At 39.6% G+C, this 25,771-nt stretch overlaps 1 protein-coding gene across 4 annotated transcripts in view; it reads left to right on the top strand.

The window, feature by feature from the left end:
* Positions 1–25,771, top strand: part of SPOCK3 (SPARC (osteonectin), cwcv and kazal like domains proteoglycan 3) — a 433,554-nt gene that overhangs the window by 277,729 nt on the left and 130,054 nt on the right. For all 4 annotated transcript variants that reach the window (XM_036854214.1, XM_036854215.1, XM_036854213.1 and 1 more), the window contains one exon: positions 1,228–1,342. In XM_036854214.1, the coding sequence (XP_036710109.1) occupies positions 1,228–1,342 (115 nt within the window). The remainder of the gene's footprint in view (positions 1–1,227; positions 1,343–25,771) is intronic.

Raw genomic sequence — 25,771 nt, 5'->3', positions numbered from 1 at the left:
CTCCAAAAAGGCCCACTAAGCCACTACAAATATATTCCAAGTGTAATAATTTTTTATCTTTTGTAACAGGCCTAGTTAAGAATTTTGCCTGTCCATTAGAGAGTTATTTGGCAAGGAAAAAAATGTTACATATATGTGAATAATCTGATTAGTCATTGGGTATATTCCGTGCTTCCTGATATCAGCTGAAGCTGAATTAAATTAGTCAATGGTACATTTGTCGATTGGAGCCAGAAAGTCTGCCCTATTTAATTTTAAAATCATTTGCACTGAGTAAATTATGGACACAGCCAGGAAAGAAATCACATTACTTCAGAATTAGCAAGATCTATATTTTTTAGAGGCGGAAGATAATTATTGCTTCTTAAATGATGGAGTAGGTTTGCAGTTTTTTAAATCATGTCAAATATACAGTTATAAAATATTCAGAATTATTTAAATTACTCAGGCTTAAAATTCTATAAAGAGCAATGTTTACAAACAAAATTAAAAGAAAAGTAAACTAAAAAAATGTCTTCATGTGCCGTAACAATGTCGATCGTTTGCCTTTAATTTTATTCAGGTTTTATTCACATTTGCTCAGAGCCTGATTCATGGTAGCTACTACGATTTGATTCTTAAAATTCTGTGGATTAGATTTTTTACTGAAGTGTAGTTGATTTACAATGTTGTGTTAGTTTCAGGTGTACACCAAAGTGTGTCAGTTATACATATATACATGTGTATTCTTTTTCAGATTCTGTTCCCACATAGGTTATTACACAATATTGAGTAGAGTTCCCTGTGCTGTACAGTAGGTCCTTGTTGATTATCTATTTTATATAAAGTAGTGTGTATATGTCAATCCCAAATTCCTAACTTATCCCTCCCCCACCTTTCCCCTTTGATAACCACAAGTTTGTTTTTTAAGTCTGTGGCTCTATTTCTGTTTTGTAAATAAGTTCATTTGTATCACTCTTTTAGATTCCACTAGAATTAGATATTATCTTCCCCATTATTCATATGAGGACTTGAGGCTGAGAACGTTTCAGAAGCTGGCCCAGACACCGCACTGGGAATGGCATCACAGGATGCGGATTCAGGTGTAACGCGCTCTGCTCTGTTCCATTCACCTCTCTGTCTTATAGCAGGTGTCATAGAACTGCAGGTGCCCTGTTCTCATGTTCTTGACTTCCTGTTGATATAACTAAATGTACTTCAATTACTATTTTTTCTCTTTTTATACAGTGCAAACTAGAATACCAGGCATGCATCTTAGGAAAACAGATCTCAGTCAAGTGTGAAGGACGTTGCCCATGTCCTTCAGATACGACCATGGGCTCAAGCAGGAATATGAAGAGAGGTAGGTGATGAAAATTTATTTATACTTTTACGTTTGTTCCCTCTATTAAAATATCTTGCAGTGAATGTTAAGTCATTGAATACACAATTAAATTTACTTCTATACATATACCGAACTTTTATAATTATACTGTAAGTGAATTTTTTTTTCCTTTAGCCTCAATTATTATAGCAAGTAATGTCTTTCTGTAGATTTCTGTTATTTCAATAGTAACAGCTGGATGCTTATTTCTACATATAAGAAAACTACAGCAATGCCTCCTGTGAATTATTCTGCCTAAAATGTGTGTTTGACATCTATTTTTTCATTTGGAGCCAACAACTGATCAGTAGTAACATAGTAAGTGATAAATTAGTTTGGTCAAAATGAAACTGCTAAATCAATTAATACTAACCTTTTTAAATAAAGGTGTCTACCCCATGTAGAGCGTGTGTATGTGTATGTACATGTGTGCCTGTGTGTGTATAAAATTTCCTGCTGAAGAATTTTATAAGTTAAACTTTCTTTCGATTAGAGTTCTTAAATCTTTATTTTTATTGGTTTGCTGTGTAATAAAGTAATGAAGTACATTTAACCCGACACAGGTTACAGTATATAAATTGACTTTTATAGGTTATATATTGTGGTTTACATGGCATTTTTATATTTGAGATATTGTTTATGCCTTTCAAAAAAATCTCCACGGCTGCTGGTTTCAGTTCTTCACAGCCATAGATGAAGGAGGAAATGCTGGGACCAGGTGATTCTTTAAGACAAAGACTGTTTCATAAGCATCATCATCAACATTTATCATATTTTTATAGCCGTCTGAATCTTGTAATTTAACAACTACTATCGTGGGTCCTTAATGCAGAGAATTTGTTTTTGCCTTTTTCCTGACAAATATGAATAATGGATATGCAGATACGAAAACGACTTAGTGGATGTGAAGTGGATTTAGTATAAGTCGTTATTGTCTTAAACATTCTATACCTGATATTCCATGTTGCACTCCCATTATCAATATGTTATTAGAGATAAAACTTTTGAAGTTCAGTCATGCCATGTATATTGGTCTTTACTTGTTAAGTAACATTTAGGATAATAATTTTAATTTTTGTGTGTGTGTTTGGCTCCTTTAGCATCTTTTTTTTTTTTAAACATGTTTAATGGAGTATAATTGCTTTACAATGTTGTATTAGTTTCTGCTTTGTAAAAAAGTGAATCAGCTATACGTATACATATATCCCCATATCCCCTCCCTCTTGCGTCTCCCTCCCACCCTCCCTATCCCACCCCTCTAGGTGGTCACAAAGCACCGAGCTGATCTCCCTGTGCTATGCAGCTGCTTCCCACTAGCTAGCTATTTTACATTTGGTAGTGCATATATGTCCATGCCACTCTCTCACTTTGTCCCAGCTTACCCTTCCCCCTCCCCGTGACCTCAAGTCCATTCTCTACATCTGTGTCTTTCTTCCTGTCCTGCCCCTAGGTTCTTCATAACCATTTTTTTTCCTTAGATTCCATATATATGTGTTAGCATACGGTATTTGTTTTTCTCTTTCTGACTGACTTCACTCTGTACGACCGACTCTAGGTCCATCCACCTGACTACAAATAACTCAATTTCATTTATTTTTATGGCTGAGGAATATTCCATTGTATATATGTGCCACATCTTCTTTATCCATTCATCTGTCGATGGACACTTAGGTTGCTTCCATGTCCTGGCTATTGTAAATAGTGCTGCAATAAGCATTGTGGTGCATGACTCTTTTTGAATTATGGTTTTCTCAGGGTATATGCCCAGTAGTGGGATCGCTGGGTGGTATGGTAGTTCTATTTTCAGTGTTTCAAGAAACCTCCATACTGTTCTCCATAGTGACTGTATCAATTTACATTCCCACCAGCAGTGCAAGAGGGTTCCCTTTTCTCCACACCCTCTCAAGCATTTATTGTTTGTAGATTTTTTGCTGATGGCCATTCTGACCGGTGTCAGGTGATACCTCATTGTAGTTTTGATTTGCGTTTCTCTAATGATTAGTGATGTTGAGCATCCTTTCATGTGTTTGTTGGCAATCTGTATATCTTCTTTGGAGAAATGTCTATTTAGGTCTTCTGCCCATTTTTGGATTGGGTTGTTTGTTTTTTTGATATTGAGCTGCATGAGCTGCTTATAAATTTTGGAGATTAATCCTTTGTCAGTTGCTTCATTTGCAAATATTTTCTCCCATTCTGAGGGTTGTCTTTTCGTCTTGTTTATGATTGCCTTTGCTGTGCAAAAGCTTTTAAGTTTCACTAGGTCCCATTTGTTTATTTTTGTTTTTATTTCCATTTCTCTAGGAGGTGGGTCAAAAAGGATCTTGCTGTGATTGATGTCATAGAGTGTTCTGCCTATGTTTTCCTCTAAGAGTTTTATAGTATCTGGCCTTACATTTAGGTCTTTAATCCATTTTGACTTTATTTTTGTGTATGGTGTTAGGGAGTGTTCTAATTTCATTCTTTTTACATGTAGCTGTCCAGTTTTCCCAGCACCACTTATTGAAGAGGCTGTCTTTTCTCCATTGTATATGCTTTCATCCCTTATCAAACATAAGATGACCATATGTGCATGGGTTTATCTCTGGGCTTTCGATCCTGTTCCATTGATTTGCATTTCTGTTTTTGTGCCAGTACAATACTGTCTTGATTACTGTAGCTTTGTAGTATAGTCTGAAGTCAGGGAGCCTGATTCCTCCAGCTCCATTTTTCTTTCTCAAGATTACTGTGGCTATTCGGGGTCTTTTGTGTTTCCATACAAACTGCAATTTTTTGTTCTAGTTCTGTGAAAAAAGCCATTGTAGTTTAATAGGGATTGCATTGAATCTGTAGATTGCTTTGGGTAGTATAGTCATTTTCACAGTGTTGATTCTTTCCAATCCAAGAACATGGTATATCTCTCCATCCTCTTTATCCTCTTTAATTTCCTCTTTAATTTCTTTCATCAGTGTCTTTTAGTGTATCCTCTTTAATTTCTTTCATCAGTGTCTTATAGTGTTCTGCATACAGGTCTTTTGTCTCCTTAGGTAGGTTTATTCCTAGATATTTTATTCTTTTTGTTTCAATGGTAAATGTGGGTGTTTCCTTACTTTCTCTTTCAGATTTTTCGTCATTAGTGTATAGGAATGCAAGAGATTTCTGTGCATTAATTTTGTATCCTGCAACTTTACCAAATTCATTGATTAGCTCTGGTAGTTTTCTGGTAGCGTCTCTAGGATTCTCTATGTATCATGTCATCTGCAAACAGTGACAGCTTTACTTCTTCTTTTCCGATTTGGATTCCTTTTATTTCTTTTTATTCTCTGATTTCTGTGGCTAAAAGTTCCAAAACTATGTTGAATAATAGTGGTGAGAGTGGGCAACCTTGTCTTGTTCCTGAGCTTAGTGGAAATGGTTTCAGCTTTTCGCCATTGAGAACGATGTTGGCTGTGGGTTTGTCATATATGGCCTTTATTATGTTGAGGTACGTTCCCTCTATGCCTACTTTCTTGAGGATTTTTATCATAAATGGGTACTGAATTTTGTCAAAAGCTTTTTCTGCATCTATTGAGATGATCATATGGTTTTTCTCCTTCCATTTGTTAAAATGGTGTATCACATTGATTGATTTGCGTATATTGAAGAATCCTTGCAATCCTGTGATAAACCCCACTTGATCATGGTGTATGATCCTTTTAATGTGCTGTTGGATTCTGTTTGCTAGTATTTTCTTGAGGAATTTTGCATCTATGTTCATCAGTGATATTGGCCTGATATTGGCCTTTCTTTCTTTGTGATATCTTTGTCTGGTTTTGGTATCAGGGTGATGGTGGCCTCATAGAATGGGATTGGGAATGTTCCTTCCTCTGCTATATTATGGAAGAGTTTGAGAAGAATAGGTGTTAGCTCTTCTCTAAATGTTTGATAGAATTCACCTGTGAAGCCATCTGGTCCTGGGCTTTTGTTTGTTGGAAGATTTTTAATCACAGTCTCAATTTCATTGCTGGTGATTGGTCTGTTTATATTTTCTATTTCTTCCTGGTTTAGTCTTGGAAGGTTGTGCTTTTTTAAGAATTTGTCCATTTCTTCCAGGTTGTCCATTTTATTGGCATATAGTCACTTGTAGTAGTCTCTCATGATCCTTTGTATTTCTGCAGTGTCAGTTGTTACTTCTCCTTTTTCATTTCTAATTCTATTGATTTGGGTCTTCTCCCTTTTTTTGTTGATGAGTCTGGCTAAAGGTTTATCAATTTTGTTTATGTTCTCAAAGAACCAGCTTTTAGTTTTATTGATCTCTCCTATTGTTTCCTTCATTTCTTTTTCATTTATTTCTGATCTGATCTTTATGATTTCTTTCCTTCTGCTAACTTTGGGTTTTTTTTGTTCTTCTTTCTCTAATTGCTCTAGGTGTAAGGTTAGGTTGTTTATTTGAGATGTTTCTTGTTTCTTGAGGTAGGATTGTATTGCTATACACTTCCCTCTTAGATCTGCTTTTGCTGCATCCCATAGGTTTTGGGTTATTGTGTTTTCATTGTCATTTGTTTCTAGGTATTTTTGATTTCCTCTTTGATGTCTTCAGTGATCTCTTGGTTATTAAGTAGTGTATTGTTTACCCTCCATGTATTTGTATTTTTTACAGATTATTTTCCTGTAATTTTTATCTAATCTTATAGTGTTGTGGTCAGAAAAGATCCTTGATACGATTGCAGTTTTCTTAAATTTACCAAGGCTTGATTTGTGACCCAAGATATCTATTCCTGGAGAATGTTCCATGAGCACTTGGGAAGAAAGTGTATTCTGTTGTGATTGGATGGAATGTCCTATAAATATCAATTAATTCCATCTTGTTTAATGTATCATTTAAAGCTTGTGTTTCCTTATTTATTTTCATTTTGGATGATCTGTCCATTGGTGAAAGTGGGGTGTTAAAGTCCCCTACTATGATTATGTTACTGTCAATTTCCCCTTTTATGGCTGTTAGCATTTGCCTTATGTATTGAGGTGCTCCTATGTTGGTGCATAAATATTTACAGTTGTTATATCTTCCCCCTGGATTGATCCCTTGATCATTATGTAGTGTCCTTCTTTGTCTCTTGTAATAGTCTTTATTTTAAAGACTATTCTGTCTGATATGAGAATTGCTACTCCAGCTTTCTTTTGATTTCCATTTGCATGGAATATCTTCTTCTGTCCCCTCACTTTCAGTCTGTATGTGTCCCTAGGTCTGAAGTGTGTCTCTTGTAGACAGCATATATACGGGTCTTGTTTTTGTATCCATTCAGCCAGTCTATGTCTTTGGTTGGAGCATTTCATCCATTTACATTTAAAGTAATTATCCATATGTATTTTCCTATTCCCATTTTCTTAATTGTTTTCAGTTTGTTATTGTAGGTCTTTTCCTTCTCTTGTGTTTCCTGCCTAGAGAAGTTCCTTTAGCATTTGTTGTAAATCTGGTTTGGTGGTGCTGAATTCTCTTAGCTTTTGCAGTCTGAAAAGGTTTTAATTTCTCTGTCGAATCTGAATGATATCCTTTGTAGGTAGAGTAATCTTGGTTGTAGGTTTTTCCCTTTCATCACTTTAAATATGTCCTGCCACTCCCTTCTGGTTTGCAGAGTTTCGCCTGAAAGATCAGATGTTAACCTTATGGGGATTCCCTTGTATGTTATTTGTTGCTTTTCCCTTGTTCCTTTTACTATTTTTTCTTTGTATTTAATTTTTGATAGTTTGATTAATATGTATCTTGGAGTGTTTCTCCTTGGATTTATGCTGTATGGGACTCTGTGTGCTTCCTGGACTTGATTGACTATTTCCTTTCCCATATTAGGGAAGTTTTGAACTATAATCTCTTCAAATATTTTCTCAGTCCCTTTCTGTTTCTCTTCTTCTTTGGGACTCCCATAATTTGAATGTTGGTGCACTTAATGTTGTCCCAGAGGTCTCTGATACTGTCCTCAATTCTTTTCATTCTTTTTTCTTTATTCTGCTCAGCAGTAGTTATTTCCACTATTTTATATTCCAGGTCACTTATCCGTTCTTCTGCCTCAGTTGTTCTGCTATTGATTCCTTCTAGAGAATTTTTAATTTCATTTATTGTGTTGTCCATCATTGTTTGTTTGCTCTATAGTTCTTCTAGGTCCTTGTTAAACGTTTCTTGTATTTTCTCCATTCTGTTTCCAAGATTTTGGATCATCTTTACTATCATTACTCTGAATTCTTTTTCAGGTAGACTGCCTATTTCCTCTTCATTTGTTAGGTCTGCTGGGTTTTTACCTTGCTCCTTCATGTGATGTGTGTTTCTCTGTCTTCTCATTTTGCTTAACTTACTGTGTTTGGGGTCTCCTTTTAGCAGGCTGCAGGTTCATAGTTCCCATTGTTTTTGGTATCTGTCCCCAGTGGCTAAGGTTGGTTCAGTGGGTTGTGTAGGCTTCCTGGTGGAGGGGACTGGTGCCTGTGTTCTGGTGGATGAGGCTGGATCTTGTCTTTCTGGTGGGCAGGACTGCATCCATTGGTGTGTTTCGGGGTGTCTGTGATCTTATTATGATTTTAGGCAGCCTCTCTGCTAATGGGTGGGGTTGTGTTCCTGTCTTGCTAGTTGTTTGACCTAGGGTGTCCAGCACTGTAGCTTGCTGCTTATTAAGTGGAGCTGGGTCTTAGCATTGAAATGGCGATCTCTGGGAGAGCTCTCGCCATTTGATATTACATGGAGCTGGGAGGTCTCTGGTGGACCAATATCCCAATATTGGCTCTCCCACTTCAGAAGCACAGCCCTGACACCTGGCCGGAGCACCTAGACCCTGTCAGCCACACGGCTCAGAAGAAAAGGGAGAAAAAAAGAAAGAAAAAATAAATAAATAAAATAAAGTTATTAAAATAAAAAATAATTATTAAAAATTAAAAAGTAATAAAAAAATAAAGAAAGAAGCGAGCAACCAAACCAAAAAACAAATCCACCATTGATAACAAGTGCTAAAAACTATACTAAAAAAAACTCCAAAACCAGACAGAGAGAACCCTAGGACAAATGGTAAAAGCAAAGCTATACAGGCAAAACCACACATAGTCCACCGCCTCAATTTTGGGATGATTCTTTGTCTATTCAGGTATTCCAGAGATGCAGTCTACAGCAAGTTGATTGTAGAGCTTTAATCCGCTGCTCCTGAGTCTGCTGGGAGAGATTTCCCTTTCTCTTCTTTGTTCGCACAGCTCCTGGGGTTCAGCTTTGGATTTGGACCCGCCTCTGTGTGTAGGTCGCCTGAGGGCTTCTGTTCCTGCCCAGACAGGACGGTGTTAAAGGAGCAGCTGCTTTGGGGGCTCTGGCTCACTCAGGCCGGGGGGAGGGAGGGGTACAGATGTGGGGCGAGCCTGCAGCGGCAGAGGCTGGCATTGCAACAGCCTGAGGCACGCAGTGCATTCTCCCGGGGAAGTTGTCCCCGGATCACGGGAGCCTGGCCGTGGCGGCTGCACCGGCTCCCGGGAGGGGCGGTGTGGAGAGTGAGCTGTGCTCGCACACAGGCTTCTTGGTGGCGGCAGCAGCAGCCTTAGCGTCTCACGCCTGTCTCTGGGGTCCGCGCTGATCGCTGCGGCTCGCGCCCGTCTCTGGAGCTCGTTTAGGCGGCGCTCTGAATCCCCTCTCCTTGCGCACCAGGAAACAAGGAGGTAAGAAAAAGTCTCTTGCCTCTTCGGCAGCTGCAGACCTTTTCCCGGACTCCCTCCCGGCTAGCTGTGGCGCACTAGCCCCTTCAGGCTGTGTTCACGCCGCCAACCCCAGTCCTCTCCCTGCGATCCGACCTAAGCCCGAGCCTCAGCTCCCAGCCCCGGCGGGGGAGCAGACAAGCTGCTCAGGCTGGTGAGTGCTGGTCGGCACCGATCCTCCGTGCGGGAATCTCTCCGCTTTGCCCTCCGCACCCCTGTGGCTGCGCTCTCCTCCGTGGCTCCGAAGCTTCCCCCCTCCGCCACCCGCAGTCTCCGCCCGTGAAGGGGCTCCTAGTGTGTGGACACCTTTCCTCCTTCACGGCTCCCTCCCACTGGTGCAGGTCCCGTCCCTATTCTTTTGTCTCTGTTTTTTCTTTTCTCTTTTGCCCTCCCCAGGTACGTGGGGAGTGTCTTGCCTTTTGGGAGGTCTGAGGTCTTCCGCCAGCATTCAGTTGGTGTTCTGTAGGAGTTGTTCCACATGTAGATGTATTTCTGATGTATTTGTGGGGAAGAAGGTGATCTCCACGTCTTACTCTTCCACCATCTTGCAGGTCTTCCAATAATTTTAATTTTAAAAGCTGTGTTATGTTTCACTTTTAGTAAAGCCAGCAATCTATTTTATTAATCAAAAGTCAATTAAGTGATTTGCAAGTTAGTGGTAAGCTGGTGTTCGAGCATTAGACGCCGTGCAGAGAGGCACCCGCAGGTGTAGGAAAGGCTCTGAGCTGCCTTGCAGGCTCCCGTTCTTCGAGCCTCACCCGCTTGCCTCCCCCCAGTCCCGAGTCCCCGCCTCCGAGCTTCATTCCTCTGGATACTCACCCCCACCCCGTCTCCCAGTCCAGGGGCCCTAGTGGAGCTCAGATAAGGATGGTCAGCATGACCTTGAACACACTGATCAGCCCCTGTGTAATTAAGAGCGAATTGTGTGTGTTTTCCTATGAACTGACGTGCTTAGGTGGCTGTGCCGGCCCCAGCCCTGCCCCTGTTTACATCTTGGAATACACCTTCCTCTGAAAGTCACTTTGGGTATGAAGTGCCTCCTACCTTGGTGTTGAACACCTACATCTCCTTCTCTTCATCGGAAGCTTTTAAGGACAGCATTTGAGGAGAGTCATCCTAAGTGCATGTGGACCTCTCACACAGCTTTTCTTCTCCAGGGAACCCTCAGTAAGATGTTCTGCCTTTAAACTTGCTTTTGTATGAGAAGAGATGTTTGACATGGGGTTGCTGTATCGTAACCTCCCACGCACTGCAGAATGAACTAAAAGTGCATTAGATGTGGAAGGTAACACCTGTGAGAAGAAGAACGCTTGTTAACAGGGTTGTGTTGCATGTTCAAATTCTCTGCATGGTGTTTATATTGATATGTTAAGAAGGAAGCTTCCTAGAGCCATATCAGCAGAGGATACAGAGCGTTTGTGGTCAGTGTATGTAGAAACAGAGGCAAGAAGAACTTAAACTAGTCCTGCTCTGATGGATCGTCAGGGAAAAGCGAGTCCGGGATGTTAGCAGCTGCTATGGAAGAGTAGTAAGGAAACTGATGTCATTTCTACACAGCACCAAAGGCCAAGAGACGTGGGGAATGTAAGAACGGTTCAGTACCATTTCCCATCTTTCATCTGCCGTTTACATTGGAAGCAGGCCTTCAGCAGACTGTGCAGCCCAAGGAATTCTATTCAATGTCATCTCTGTTCTGGAGAAAGTGAGGAAGAAACTACCAACAATAAAACATTGCTTAAATCTTTCTAACTTCCTACATTTGAGGTCAGATTGACACAGTTATATTTTCACTCTGTTAAGAGCAGAATGAGTTCTTTAAATCTACTTGAAATATATTAAAACTAATAAAATATATTTGGGCTCCTACACTGTCAGTGGGAATGTAAACTGGTGCAGCCACTATGGAGAACGGTGTGGAGGTTCCTGGAAAAACTAGAAATAGAGCTCCCATATGACCCAGCAGTCCCACTCCGGGGCATATACCCGAAGGAAATCAAATGAGTATGTCAGAGAGATATCTGCCCCGCCATGATCATTGCAGCGCTCCTCACACTACGCAAGATACGGAAACAACCTAAGTGTTCGTTGACAGATGAATGGATAAAGGCATTGTGGTATATACATATAATGGAATATTACTCAGCCTTTAAAAAGAAAAAAGAAATCCTGCCATTTGCAACAACGTGGATGATGAACTTGGAGGACACTATGTGAAGGGAAAAAAGACAGACCAAGGAACAAAAACACTGCAGATCTCTCGTGTGTGTGGAATAAGAAAATGTGAAATGCATAGAAGCAGAGAGTAGAACAGTGGTTACCATGATGGGCAGGTGGGGACATGGGGAGGTGCCTGTGAGTGGGTGCAAAGCTGAGGTTACGTAGGTAAGTCTAGAGGTCTGACATACAGCATGGAGACTGTAGTTAATAAGACTATGGAATACTGGAAACTTGCTAAGGGAACAGATTTCAGGTGTTCTCACCCCACACAAAAAAGAACTGTGTGAGGAGATGATATGAAAAGTAGCTTGACTGTAGCAATCATTTCACTATATCTATAGCTATATATAGACATATGTATTATATATATAAAATCATGTTGTATACCTTAAATATAGACAATTTTTATTTTAAAAAAATAGAATAACATAAAGATCTCCTCAGGTAAAGCTAGGTGAGAGGGGACAGAATAGAAGAAGAAGATGGATCCCTGGAGTCACTGAAGGCATGGGGCTTCATTTGTGCTGGGGTGTTGGGGCTTTCATAAAGGATGCAGAGCCATCCGGTCATGGCCAGAGGTGCAGACTCTGGGTTTAATTCATTAGAGTCGGACATAAGAAGAAGTCAAGGTTCTTGAGCAGAGAGCATTTCCAAAACAGTTTTCCTAAGTTTTATCTGTGCTGTTGAGCTACAGGGGTGATGTTTGTTTGTTTGTTTGGGTGGTGCAGTCCCAGGAGATGCATTTAAAGGCTGCTCAGTAATTCAGAAAGAAGACCCTTAGGTCCCAGCAAAGGCAGTAGATGTAGAAATAAGAGGAGAGATTGAATTTGAGTAATGTCGCTGAGATGAAATCCACACAATGGAATACGATTGGCGAGGAAACAGACTGTTTCAAAGGTAATTGTGAGTTTAGTGATCTGGGTGATTTATAGAAGACTAACCAAAATGCCACCTGAGATTTTTCTGGGCCTGTGGTTCATGGTCTCCATTATATCCTCACTGCATTGTTTTGTACAACTCGAGGTCCCTTTTTTCAGAAGCTGAGAATCATGTAACTCAGCGGTCCCCAACCTTTTTGGCACCAGAGACCGGTTTTGTGGAAGACAATTTTTCCACGGACCGGGGGTGGGGAAATGATTTTGGGATGATTCAAGCGCATTACATTAATTGTGCACTTTATTTCTATTACTATTACATTGTAATATATAATGAAATAATTATACAACTCACCATAAGGCTGACAGGAGGCGGGGCTCAGGTGGTAACGCGAGTGATGGGGAGCGGTGGTAAATACAGATGAAGCTTCACTCACTCGCCGGCCACTCACCTCCTGCTGTGCAGGTCGGTTCCTGACGGGCTGCGGACCGGTACTGGTCTGCGTCCCAGGGGTTGGGGACCCCTGATGTAGCTCATCATATTTTCCTCTATGCTTTATTCTGTCAGAATTAAACAGATGCTCAATGACAGTAATTCTGTTATCCTGCACGTAGGAGTTACTTGGTGCTAACTTTGATTGTGTGTGTGTGTGTGTGTGTGTGTGTGTGTGTGTTTTAACTGTTCCAGAGAATTTCTTTTTGTGTTCTGTTGTTACCCTCTGGGGTAGCATCATTCATTGTCTAAGAGTATAGATTTTAGAATCCTCGTTCTGCACTAGCCGTGTGGCCTTTGGCAATTTATTTAAACTTATGAGTCTCAGTTTCTTCATCTGTAAAATACAAAATATATAAATTATAAAGATTTATGGATGTATTTCCTCAAATGAAACCTTCTTTTAATTTCTATTTCATTTTAATTGATGATACTTGTGAAATGCTGTTGAATTCTAACAAAGTGTAGAATTTTTTCATACCTTAAATGTCACTTACTTGTAATTTTATTTTTTGTGCTTTTTTTTAATCAGGTTGCATTACAAAAGAAGTTGCAGAGTTTCCATCTTTTTTATAGTCAATAGCATTTATATAATTTAGAAATTATCTGTACATTGAGAGTTTGAAATAACTCAGCAGTAGAATTCTGGGGCCTAGGAGTTATTGTTGGTTATTTTCTTTGATAAATCTTTCACATTCTTTCTAGCTCCTGGCCTTTGTAGTGTGTGTGTGTGTGTGCGTGTGTGTGCGTGTGTGTGTGTGTGTACATATATATAGCTTCTTATAACAATTATGTTAATTTATGCTTTCTCAAATAACTGTCTGCTTATCTAGATTCTAAACATATTAACCTAAGGTGCACAGTATATTATTTTAGTAATTAAAAATACTCTCTCCAGGTCATTTATGATCTCATGAAAGATGTATTGTGATAGTCTTAACTACAAATCTAAACACATTTATTAATGCCTAGACCTTCATTGTTTTAGCAATTATAATTTTGTGAAGTTAATTTACTTCAAGTTCCTCAAATTTTTCAGTGCTTCGTTATTGCTAATTAGTGTATATCGGAATGTGTGAGCGTTAGAATGCAAACTGGGCGCTAGAGGAGGGGAAGAAGGTTCCAGGAAAGCAGATTTGATCCATACGCTGCTGCAGAGAGTGACTGAAAGGCACTTTCCATGCAGATCAAAACTACAATGAGATATCATCTCACACCGGTCAGAATGGCCATCATCAAAAAATCTAGAAACAATAAATGCTGGAGAGGGTGTGGAGAAAAGGGAACACTCTTGCACTGTTGGTGGGAATGTAAATTGATACAGCCACTATGGAGAACAGTATGGAGGTTCCTTAAAAAACTAAAAATAGAGCTACCATACGACCCAGCAATCCCACTACTGGGCATATACCCTGAGAAAACCATAATTCAAAAAGAGTCATGTACCAAAATGTTCATTGCAGCTCTATTTACAATAGCCAGGACATGGAAGCAACCTAAGTGTCCATCATCAGATGAATGGATAAAGAAGATGTGGCACATATATACAATGGAATATTACTCAGCCATAAAAAGAAACGAAATGGAGTTATTTGTAGTGAGGTGGATGGAGTTAGAGTCTGTCATACAGAGTGAAGTAAGTCAGAAAGAGAAAAACAAATATAGCATGCTAACACATATATATGGAATCTAAGGAAAAAAAAAAAAGGTCATGAAGAACCTAGTGGCAAGATGGGAATAAAGACACAGACCTACTAGAGAATGGACTTGAGGATATGGGGAGGGGGAAGGGTAAGATGTGACAAAGAGAGAGAGTGGCATGGACATATATACACTACCAAACGTAAAATAGCTAGGTAGTGGGAAGCAGCCGCATAGCACAGGGAGATCAGCTCTGTGCTTTGTGACCACCTAGAGGGGTGGGATAGGGAGGGTGAGAGGGAGGGAGATGCAAGAGGGAAGAGATATGGGAACATATGTATATGTATAACTGATTCACTTTGTTATAAAGCAGAAACTAACACACCATTGTAAAGCAATTATACTCCAATAAAGATGTAAAAAAAAAAAAAAAAAAACCCTGGGCCTTGAGGGTCTATCGTGGTGCGTTCAGCACCAAGAACAGGAGCTCAGTCTCGCCCTGCTGGGACCTGCTCAGACCAGTGGGAGCATGAGTTCTGAGTCCCTCGTGTTTCAGGTCGTTGGTGCCCAGGAAGGTTTGGTGTGGGGTCAGAGACATTCAGCAGCACAAACAAAAGGTAGTTCTTTTAACAGACGAGATCCCATCTAAGACTGGTTGAAATTTTTAGACGGTTGTGGGGAGCTGTGATTTGCTAAACCAGAAAGCCTGAGAGATTTATTCACAATCAGACAAGATGCAGGAATGGGTTCTCCTGTGACCTGACACCGTCATTTTTTTCTCTATTTATTTCATGCTCTGAGTCCTGTAGAGCCCTATTAAGAAAATTAATTTATTAAATTATTGAGTTATGATTATAAATTTTATTTATCTTAAAAAATAGCATTGAGTAAGCACTTATTTATGCCTTTCTCTAATAGGCAAAAATTTACTTTTAATATTTCATTTCTAGAATGGACTTTTAAAGAATATCTCCTGTATGATGACGTGAATTTTCATTAAGAAACAGTTTAACATCAGCATATTAATATACTCTTGGAACATGCATACTTCTCTATAAAATGTAATATTCATAAATGATAAGTTCTTCCATAATTTTGTTTTACTAGATCCACAGAAGTAAAGATAAATAAAATTATTGGAAAGTGTTGCATGATGATTTATAATTAAAAGTGAAGTTATTCTTTTGGAACATTTGAAAGACATTCCTGGGTTAAAATTAATATTTGTTCAAAAATAGAGAATATCCAGGAAAGGGATGGTTTTAAATGTGCACATGTTGTGACTCTTTGAAAAACTATTTTTGTGTGTGTGTTGCTCTTGAAATTGATCTCTATCAATTTCAAATTCTACACAAATATTTTATTTTCTACATGAAGTTATTGTGGGATTTATTTCTATCTTCCCTATAAATTCTAGTTAGAAATTTTGTATTTCAAGTTTATGCAGTTGTATGTTATCAGGTATAAAAGTGGGGAAGCCTTGCATTAATTCTTGCAATAGCAAAGGACTATTTATACTGAGTCCTTGTTTAACTCCTTTCCAGCATATGATCTGTGTTCTCTGAAAATCGTTCTTTACAATATGCAACATAAGCACTTTCTAAAAGCAGGGGTGATCATCACGGTATTAGCAGGTTTGGCGTGAGCCCAGCAGGTCAGGATAGACTGCACCGCCGTGGGGCTGCCAGCATTTACTGGACTTCGACTCAAAAACAACCCAAAGGTGGACCTAGAAACTAAACATTTCTGGGTTTAAAATGGGATATATTGCGATTCCTTAAGAGTTTGATATCGGTTGATCCTTTCTCTGAGATTTATATGGTAAAATGTGTACATTTCTTGAAAGAACTAATACAGTTACACTGGACAGAGAGAGGGAAGCTGTTAGCCAAACTGTCTCTGCACTCAAACCTTTATAGAGATGTCAGTCTTACCACAGAAACTGCATTTCATTCAAGTTTAGAACAAGGAATAAATAATTACATGACCACAAATAAGGGTACAAAATCACATGTTATTTCCAATAATACATATGCCCACTTTCCCCATTCCACACAACACTTATTAAAGGGTATTACCTACCTCACACTGCAAAATGTCTATCCTTCCATCAACATTAAAGGTAATGTTATATAATAACATGTTTGCTTTTCTACTTCTGATACTGAATTATTACTCTCTAAATGTAGAAGTGAGACCAATTGATTTGTATTTAGAAGGTATTCTGTGAAATTCTTTTGTAAATAAAGGAATCAAAAAAATATATCTGAAGTTTAGCATCACACACTCTGAACAGTATTTTCGAATAATATTTCAGAGATTAAATTACAGTTTCTTTATGTAGCTTACCAGATTTCTCAGAACTCTCAATGAGTTCCCAAGATTCTGATGATAAATTTAAGCCTCAAAAAAAGGAAAGCAAAGTCAATGAAGTATAAATATACTCTCATAAAAAATTGTTGATTTTATATTTCAGAATATAGGAAAAAATAGATTGCATCTGTACTTTGTAAAAGAAAGAAAGCATGAAGTCAGATTGAATTCATAGCAAAAAAATGAGAATATATTCTTTTTCTGTGAAATGTATTTGGAACAAGTAATTTAGTTGAACTTAGACACTGCACAGTTGACCCTTGAGCAGTTTGGGGGTTAGGGCCATTGACCTCCCACAAAGTCAAGAATCCATGTAGAACTTTTGACCCCCACCCCCAAATTAACTACTAATAGTTAACTAGAAGCCTTAATAATAACATAAACAGTCAATTAACATATTTTTTATGTTGTATATATTATAAACTGTATTCTTACAATAAAGTAAGCTAGGGAAAAGAAAATGTTATTAAGAAAATCATAAGGAAGAGAAAATTCATTTACAGTACTGTACTGTAGTTATCGATACCATAAGTTTATGTCATCTGTTTACAACATGAATGGTCTGTCTGCCAATACGTACATAGATATTGTCTTATATGATACAAAACACTGTAGATGTCATATGTATTACTAACCCTAGACATCAAAGATGAAAGATGATGTGAAAAAGAAATTCATATTTATTTAGAGGTTTAGTGGTTTATGCACTGATAATGAAGAAGCAGCAATATGATTCTTTATGGTAGCCTAATGCAATCGATACAATTGCTTCACGGTAGCCTAGTCTATATACTAATGAATGGATGGATCAATATAAAATTTTATGGCATAAAGTATTAGACTCATATTCATAATGCAGTATTAGAAACATTGTTACATTTTTTAAAAAACCACTTACCTATGATGACAGACTGGTACACAGTTTCCCCAGTTGCGGGAGAGAGAGGCATACTGTATGGCAGTGTAATTCTTTGAAAGCAAAGTTACAAAACAGTAAGAAAACCAACACATTATTAATTTTGTATTAAATATCACCTTATGCTCATGTAGGATAGGCCGTCCACTTCAATACAAGTCCTGCCCGCAGTGGTCTACACAATGAATTCTTAGGCAATGATGGCGGTGACACAAAGGCGTCTCATACGGTTGTTAGACTTTCACACAGACACACATACACAACAGATAAACTTAGTAACTGTATGGCATGATGATTATTTCCTATTCTTTAAGTGGAGGTGGTCATCATAAAGGTCTTGGTCCTCCTTCACGCTGAGCAGGCTGAGGAGGTGGGAGAGGAGGGGTTGGTCCCGGTGTCTCAGGGGCGGCGGAGGCGGGGGTCCCGCTGTCTCGGGGGCGGCGGAGGCGGGGGTCCCGCTGTCTCGGGGGCGGCGGAGGTGCGTCCCGGTGTCTCAGGGGTGACAGAGGCAAGCATACTCTGTGTAATTTTACGGAGTTATGCTGTAATTTCTGCCTGACGTTTTTGCTTTTCAATTTCTCTAAAACTGTTCCTACATGGCACCAGTCCTTCTGCCACTGTCAGCGTTGGTTCCAGCGCCCGGACCATAGAAGGGTCCACATCATGAAAGAAGTCAGAAGCAGTCTTGACTAATCTGATGTCTCTTTGCTTCCGGCACCAGTTCCTCTGCGTCTTCTGCCGCATCACGCGCCTGGTCTGGAAGCCCTCATCTCCATGAAGTTACCCTCTGTTAATTCCCCGGGTGGAGTGTCAGTTAGCTCTTGAATTTCTCCAAGATCTACGTCTTGAAACCCTTCTCCTCCTTCACGTCTTTTGCCACACCCAGCAACTCTGTCATGATTTCTTTGATTGGCTCTGTCCTAAATCCTGTGAAGTCACGCACAGCACCTGGACACAGTTTTCTCCAGCAGGAATTTATTGTTCGGGGCTTGATGGTGTTTGTGGCTTTTTGTGTAACAATGATGGCATCTTAAACGGTGTGATCCTTCCAGACTCTCATGATGTTCTCTCTGTCGGTGTTCTCTTCCGCAGCGTGCATAATCCTTTCCGTAGAGTGTCATATGTTATGAGCCTTAAAGGTCCTTAGGATCCTCTGACCTAGAGGCTGAATAGAGACATTGTGTTTGGGGCAGGCAGACCACTTCGACGCCTTTGGTGTTGAACTCATGGGGTTCCAGGTAGCAAGGGGCATTGTCTAATATCAAAAGAACTTTAAAAGTCAGTCCCTTCCTGACAAAGGTGCTTCCTGACATCAGGGACAAAGCATGGATGGGACCAACACAGAGAAAGGGTTCTTATTGTCTAGGCCTTCTTGTTGTACAACCAACAGACGGGCAGCTCAGGGGTCAGCAGCTTCATAGGTTAGGGCGGTTCTTTTTTTTTTTTTTTTTGATGTGGACCATTTTTAAAGTCTCTATTGAATGTGTTACAGTATTGCTTTTGTTTTATGGTTTGGTTTTTTGGCTGCGAGGCATGTGGGATCTTAGCTCCCTGACCAGGGATTGAACCCGCACTCCCTGCATTGGAAGGCGAACTCCTAATCGCTGGACCACCAGGGAAGTCCTGGTTAGGTCAGTTCTGATCCTAAACCCAGCTGCATTTGCACAAAACAGTAGTTAGCCTGTCCTTTTCTACCTTAAATCCTGGTGCTTGATTCTCTTCCATATTAATAAATGTCCCCCAGAAGAGGGCACTTTCATCTGCATAAAAAATCTGTTTAGGCAGATGTCCCTTCTCCCCAATGGTTTTCTTTTTTCTTTTTTAAAAAATTTTGTTGCAATATACTTGGTTTACATTGTGTTAGTTTCAGGTGTACAGCAAAGTGATTCACTTATACATAAACATATATTAGCTCTTTTTTAGATTTTTTGCCCCATACAGGTCATTACAGAGTACCGAGTAGAGTTCCCTGTGCTATACAGTAGGTCCTTGCTGATTATCTGTTTTATATATAGTAATGTGTGTATGTTAGTCCTATGCTCCTAATTTATCCCTCCCCCCGACATTTCCCCTATGGTAACCATAAGTTTGTTTTTGAAATTTGTGAGCCTGTTTCTGTTTTATAAATAAGTTCATTTGTATCATTTTTAAAAAATTAGATTCCACATATAAGTGATATCGTATGGTATTTGTCTTTCTCTGTCTGGATTACTTCACTTAGTATGATAATCTCTAGGTCCATCCATGTTGCTGCAAATGGTATTATTTAATTCTTTTTTATTGTTGAGTCATATTACATTGTATATATGTACCACATCTTCTTTATCCATTCCTCTGTCGACGGACATTTAGGTTGTTTCCAGGTCGTGGCTCCCAGTGGTTTTCTTTTTTTTTACAAATTTGTTTATTTATTTCTCTATTTTTGGCTGTGTTGGGTCTTTGCTGCTGTGCATGGGCTTTCTCTAGTTGCGGCGAGCGAGGGTTACTCTTCATTGCCTTGAGCGGGCTTCTCATTGTGGTAGCTTCTCTTGTTGCAGAGCATGGGCTTTAAGCACACGGACTTCAGTAGTTGTGGCTCACGGGCTCTAGAGTGCAGGCTCAGTAGTTGTGGCTTGCGGGCTCTAGAGCGCAGGCTCAGTAGTTGTGGTGCATGGGCTTAGTTGCTCTGTGGCATGTGGGATCTTCCCGGACCAGGGCTCGAACCCGTGTCCCCTGCATTGGCAGGTGGATTCTCGTCCACTGCGCCATCAGGGAAGCCCTCCCAGTGGTTTTCTTAATGGCTTCTGTGTACTCATCTGCTGCCTCTTGGTTGGCAGAAGCTGCTTCTCTTGTTATCTTGACATTTCTTAAGCCAAACCTCTTTCTACAGTTCTCACCCCATCCTTTGCTGGCCTTCAATTCTCCAGCTTTAGCTCCTTCACCTTCCTTTTACTTTAAGCTGTCATATAATGACTTTGCTTTTTCTTCAGTAATATTATAGTCTCTAGGTAAGCCTTTCTTACAGCACTCACAAAAAAAGCTGAATTTTTTTTTTAAAGATGATATATCTTTTATTTATTTATTTGTTTGTTTATTTATTTATTTATTTTTGGCTGTGTTGGGTATTCGTTTCTGTGCAAGGGCTTTTCTCTAGTTGTGGCGAGCGGGGGCCACTCTTCATCCCGGTGCGCGGGCCTCTCACTATCGCGGCCCCTCTTGTTGCGGAGCACAGGCTCCAGACGCGCAGGCTCAGTAATTGTGGCTCACGGGCCTAGTTGCTCCGTGGCATGTGGGATCTTCCCAGACCAGGGCTCGAACCCGTGTCCCCTGCATTGGCAGGCAGATTCTCAACCACTGCACCACCAGGGAAGCCCCAAAAGCTGCATTTTTAATAGGAAATAAAAGAGTATTTCACAAAAAGTGCAAGATTTTTGCATGTGCTGGAGTTGTTGCAGTGAAAGCTTCATGAATTTCCTTTTCTTTTTTTATGACGGTCCTTATGCTGGATTCATTCATCTTGAAATGGCAGCAACCACAGCTGCGGGCTTCAATCTGCAGAGCACATCAAACAGTCCAGCCTTTTCTCGTCGTGTCCTCACTTTCTCTGCTTCTAGGGAGCACGGCCAGCATCACCAGTGGCACTTCCTGGGTCCCGTGGCGTTACTCAGGGTTTACAGTTTTGGACTAGACACGACAAAAATACGCAGGAACTTCGAGAGATCGCTTTTTACTAGATTCGCAATTTCCTGGGGAGGGGAACAGCTCAGACAGAGACGATGAGCACCTCAGAGCATTTTAAGTGGTTCCTCACTACACTTGAGCTCCGCGCAGTAGCAGCAGGGCTGGTACAAAATTATTACAGCAGGACAGCATGTGCCACGGTTAACCGTGTGTGGTGATGATTGAATAGTGCATCTTTATGTTTGTCTATATTTCTCTCAACTGTGAATGGTGCCATGTACGGTCTGTAATTGTGTACATAAGTGTTGATAAATTTTAACTTTGTGTAATAAATTTGTGCATATTTTATGGTGGTAAATGACAAAATAGACTAGTATCTACATATATTTTATGTATTCATGACGTACCTAACTTTTTCTTATTTCTTTCGATATTTCTAGGCTACGTGGTTCATCTGCAGTGTTTTTCCAAATTGTCATAAATCTCCAAAAATGTTTTCAATATATTTATTGAAAAAAATCTGCCTGTAAGTGGGATTGATGTTTCTGTTTACAGGTTAGAGAATGTAAACTATGCTGTGCTTTTTCTTCATTTTAAACTGCTTACAAAAGTAAAATTACATTTCACTCTACTCTGTATACCTCAAAGACTAATTTTAAAGGCGTCTCTTTGATGTCTTCATGGTTTTTTATTACAGTTTATCTTTTCACTGTTAGTTTGATTGCTTTATTTGGAAATCATATTTGAAAGCCCAAGAATAATGATATATAAAAAAGAAATAATATTTTGAATAAATACTTGAACAAACCTGTCCACAAAGATTTTCAGGGGATTCAGCAGGCAGAGGAGAAGTCATATTTGGATTTTTAAATACTTAATTTTGGATGTGTGAAGGTTAAATATAAAGGTGCAAGGATGGAGAAGCAGGAGCAGTGAGAAGGTTGGTAATAATTGAGGCTTAAGATGATGGTGACTAAGGTATTAGGGATAAGAAACAGGTGATGAATTGAGAAATGTGTTGGAAGCTAAGTGGTCAAGACTTGATTGAATTTAGGGAAGGCAAGGTAGCCAGGAGTCAGTGATAACTCCTGAGAAGATTATGATGATAAAACCGAGTTGGAAAAGTTGTGAATTATCTAGTTTAGGTGGGCACCGCGTTAAGTTCAATATGGGACACACTGTGTTTTTGGTGTGTGTGTGGCCCATTCTGAGTGTAGACACGCTCATGTTCATGCATCCGAGAGGGCAGGTCTGGGCTGGAGCAAACGCTGGAGATGCACAAGGTGCAGACAGTGAGGAAAGCAGGACGAGAGGTCTGGAAAAGCCTGAGGTGCTCAGAGCAGGAAGAAGGATGTAGGCAGGACTTAGTGTGGCTCAAATGAGAAACAGGCAAGAACAGGGTCCAGGAAGCTGAGGGATGAATTCTGACTTGAAGAGACAGTGGGCTTGCGTCTTGGATCGAGGAGGGAAGTTCTATAGTGGCAGCCGTGAGAAATGAGCACAGACCTGCAGTTAGAATGCCAGTAGTGGCTGGACAAAGAGCTGCTTCAGTCTAATGGGGTTTAAATGACATAATGCAGACAAGTTAATTGATGTATACAGTAGGTGTTCAGTAAATGTTTCTTCCTTTCTCCACCCCTGCTCGTCTCCTGTGCTCAGCATGTAATTCATTTCAGCCAGTGTGGTGGGGTTGAGAGAATACAGTACACAGTACAGTACGGGTACGAATAACATGTATCTGACATCTACTGTGTACAAGGCACTTTGCCTGTTATTTCATTACCTCCTCAAAACATGGAGGTGCTATTGGTCGACCAGTTGGACACATGAGGAGACTGAGGCCATAGAGTTAAGAGATGTTCCCAACTTTACATAATTACTAGATAATCTTTCTGTCTTCTGAACCCACACTCTGCATACTTCTTCCTAAAAATCTGTTTAAAATTTTTAATTTATTTTTCTCCAAATCATTTCTAATAATAAAAGTGTGAATTATCTCTGGACAAAAGTCACCTGATGAGGAGGAAATTTACATTACAGTATGCTCTCAAATTTACCGTGGAATCATTTTATTTTCTATTCACTGTCTTTCTCAGTTTTTTATATTTTTCCCCCTCTGTTTATTCTCACCAAAGATCTGGTAGGAGATAGCACTTACTTGGTCTAATTTTATATTGCATTTGCCTTAAAATATATTTATGATTATTTGTTCTTAGCTTAGGTTTTCTGAAGGAGAGAACTCTCAGTTTTTAATGAAACTCTTTACTGAAAAGGTGACAGTTCAATCACCATGAAGGAAATACTTTAATAGCAGAACCCACCGAAAACTCCAAACAGGTATAAATTATCATATCAAAGAGTGTTTAATAGTTCCAGAGAAAATAGGCACAGACAAATCTAATTTTTGGAATCACAGCAAATAAGTTTAAAATATTTCTGGAAGGTTTAGAATTTCAATTTTATAGGAGGGTTTTTTGACACTTCAGAATAATTCATTAACTCAGTGAAGCACAAACAAGGGTAAGTGGAGTAGGAGTGAGAAAGTGTCGCTGCCCCAGCGCTCAGGACCCTTCATTATTGGTTGGAGCTCACCACTTCTAACCACTTTCCTATTTATGTCTTTCAGTTGTTCCCACCATTATTCCAACATATGTATTTCTTCAGTGGCAATTATCAACTACAGACACTATACACTGTCTATATTGAAAGATAAATATTTAGCTCGTTTCCCTAACCTGACTGCAACCTCCCAGGGGGTGACAGTCAACTATTGTCACAGTCATTCTCTTGGTAATTTTTGTAACTTTAAATAATAAATGTAAAATTGTCTTGTGTCCCATGTACTTCAGGAAGATGCCCCCAGACATCCAGATTCCCCAGCAACCCCCCACCCCATCACCTGAACTTCTTTCACCTGTAAATGTTATGTTTATTACACTTAAAGACTGTTCTTTAAAACGTCTTTTGTGATTTGTCCGCAGTGTGATTCTAAATGTTGAAAATCCACAAATACTCTTAATATTATCGTGTCTCTAATCAGTTTGCTGTGGTGTCATCTGTGCTGTAGATGCCTGGCCATCACCACGATTTAATGCTATATTCCTTGTGCCACTTGTCAAGACCAAAGGGATCATCTTCCCAACACTCTCAGTTGCTTAAAATAACACCAAATTTAGTTAACATTATATTTGAACCGTGACTCTCCTCCATGAAGTTTCTGAAAAACTTTCTTTTTCTTCCTCGTGAGAGAACAATTATAAGAAAACGCCACTGGCATTTCCAGGGCTGTAGAGAAGCAGTTCTCCATGTGTTTCCCAGCGTCTTGAACATTCTTTCCTGGGAGCCTGGACACAGACTTCCCCTGGAGGTTCACGGGCCACTTTCCTTAGTCTCAGGATGGCCCAGCCCTCTGATCCCTGGGACCCAGGACATCGCATGTCCCCGGGCCTGGCCCACGTCACCTCTGCAGGACCTGGGGGCTCATGCTGCCCGCAGCCCCACTAGCAGTAAACGGTCCAGATTTGTTCAGAGGTGTTGCGCTTTCCCACTGAACTGATGGAGATGCAGCCCAGTGACATTGTTTCTGGAGCCACTTTCCTCTGCATGTGCCCTGTCTGTCCGGACCTTCCCTCTCAGCCTCCGGGGCTCACCGGTGACTCTGTTCCCCTCCTCCTGTCCAAGGTGTTCCTTCTCCTCACCTTGTCTCTTGGTTGTCTTGAATATATCCTTCAATGTTTTCTCCAAAAGGTGTGGGGATGGTAGACTTTTTGAGAACTTCAATATCAGTAAAGTCTTTTTTTAATATTTTACAATTGGTAAATAGTATGACTGAGAAAAAAAAAAAACCAAACAGGTAAACTATCATATTCCCTCAGAAGTGGAAGGCACTGATTCTTTGTCTTCTAGCTTCTAGAGTTGTTGATAAAAATAAGATCCTGTATATTGTATCAAATGCTGTATTAATGACTGAAAAAAATCATAAAGTATACCAATAACATTAATGGTATACTTATAGAGTAAAAACCTGTACCTACCAGAAGAGGCAAAGCTATATATTAAACGAACTAGGAATTTAATATCTTCCAGCTGTAACTGTTTGAATCATACACAGTTTCCACCTCTTACTATTCAAAAGATGCAAGGTTATCACAGAAAACTGACACTGATTACCAAAAGTAACAACTAACACATTATAAATTAATACTTATGTGTTATGAGTAATTCATGTAATGTGACAAGTATCTGCATGTCCTTTAAGAAGAGTGTATCAGCCACTCCTCCATCAGGTCATTTTCTATTTTTTTTTAAATTTATTTTATTGAAGTATAGTTGATTTACAGTATTATGTTAATTTTTGCTGTACAGCACAGTGATTCAGTTATACATATACACATACATTCTTTTTCATATTCTTTTCCATTATGGTTTATCACAGGATAATGAATATACTCCCCTGTGCTCTACAGCAGGACCTTGTTGCTTCAGTTGCAGTTCTTGGAGTGTGTTTTATGACCCCGAATGAGGTCTATCTTGGTAAAGTCCCATGTGCACTTTAGAATAATGTG

This window comes from Balaenoptera musculus, chromosome 6 (assembly GCF_009873245.2).
Source record: "Balaenoptera musculus isolate JJ_BM4_2016_0621 chromosome 6, mBalMus1.pri.v3, whole genome shotgun sequence".
Lineage (NCBI taxonomy): Eukaryota > Metazoa > Chordata > Mammalia > Artiodactyla > Balaenopteridae > Balaenoptera > Balaenoptera musculus.
This window is presented reverse-complemented; position numbering and strand designations above follow the sequence as displayed.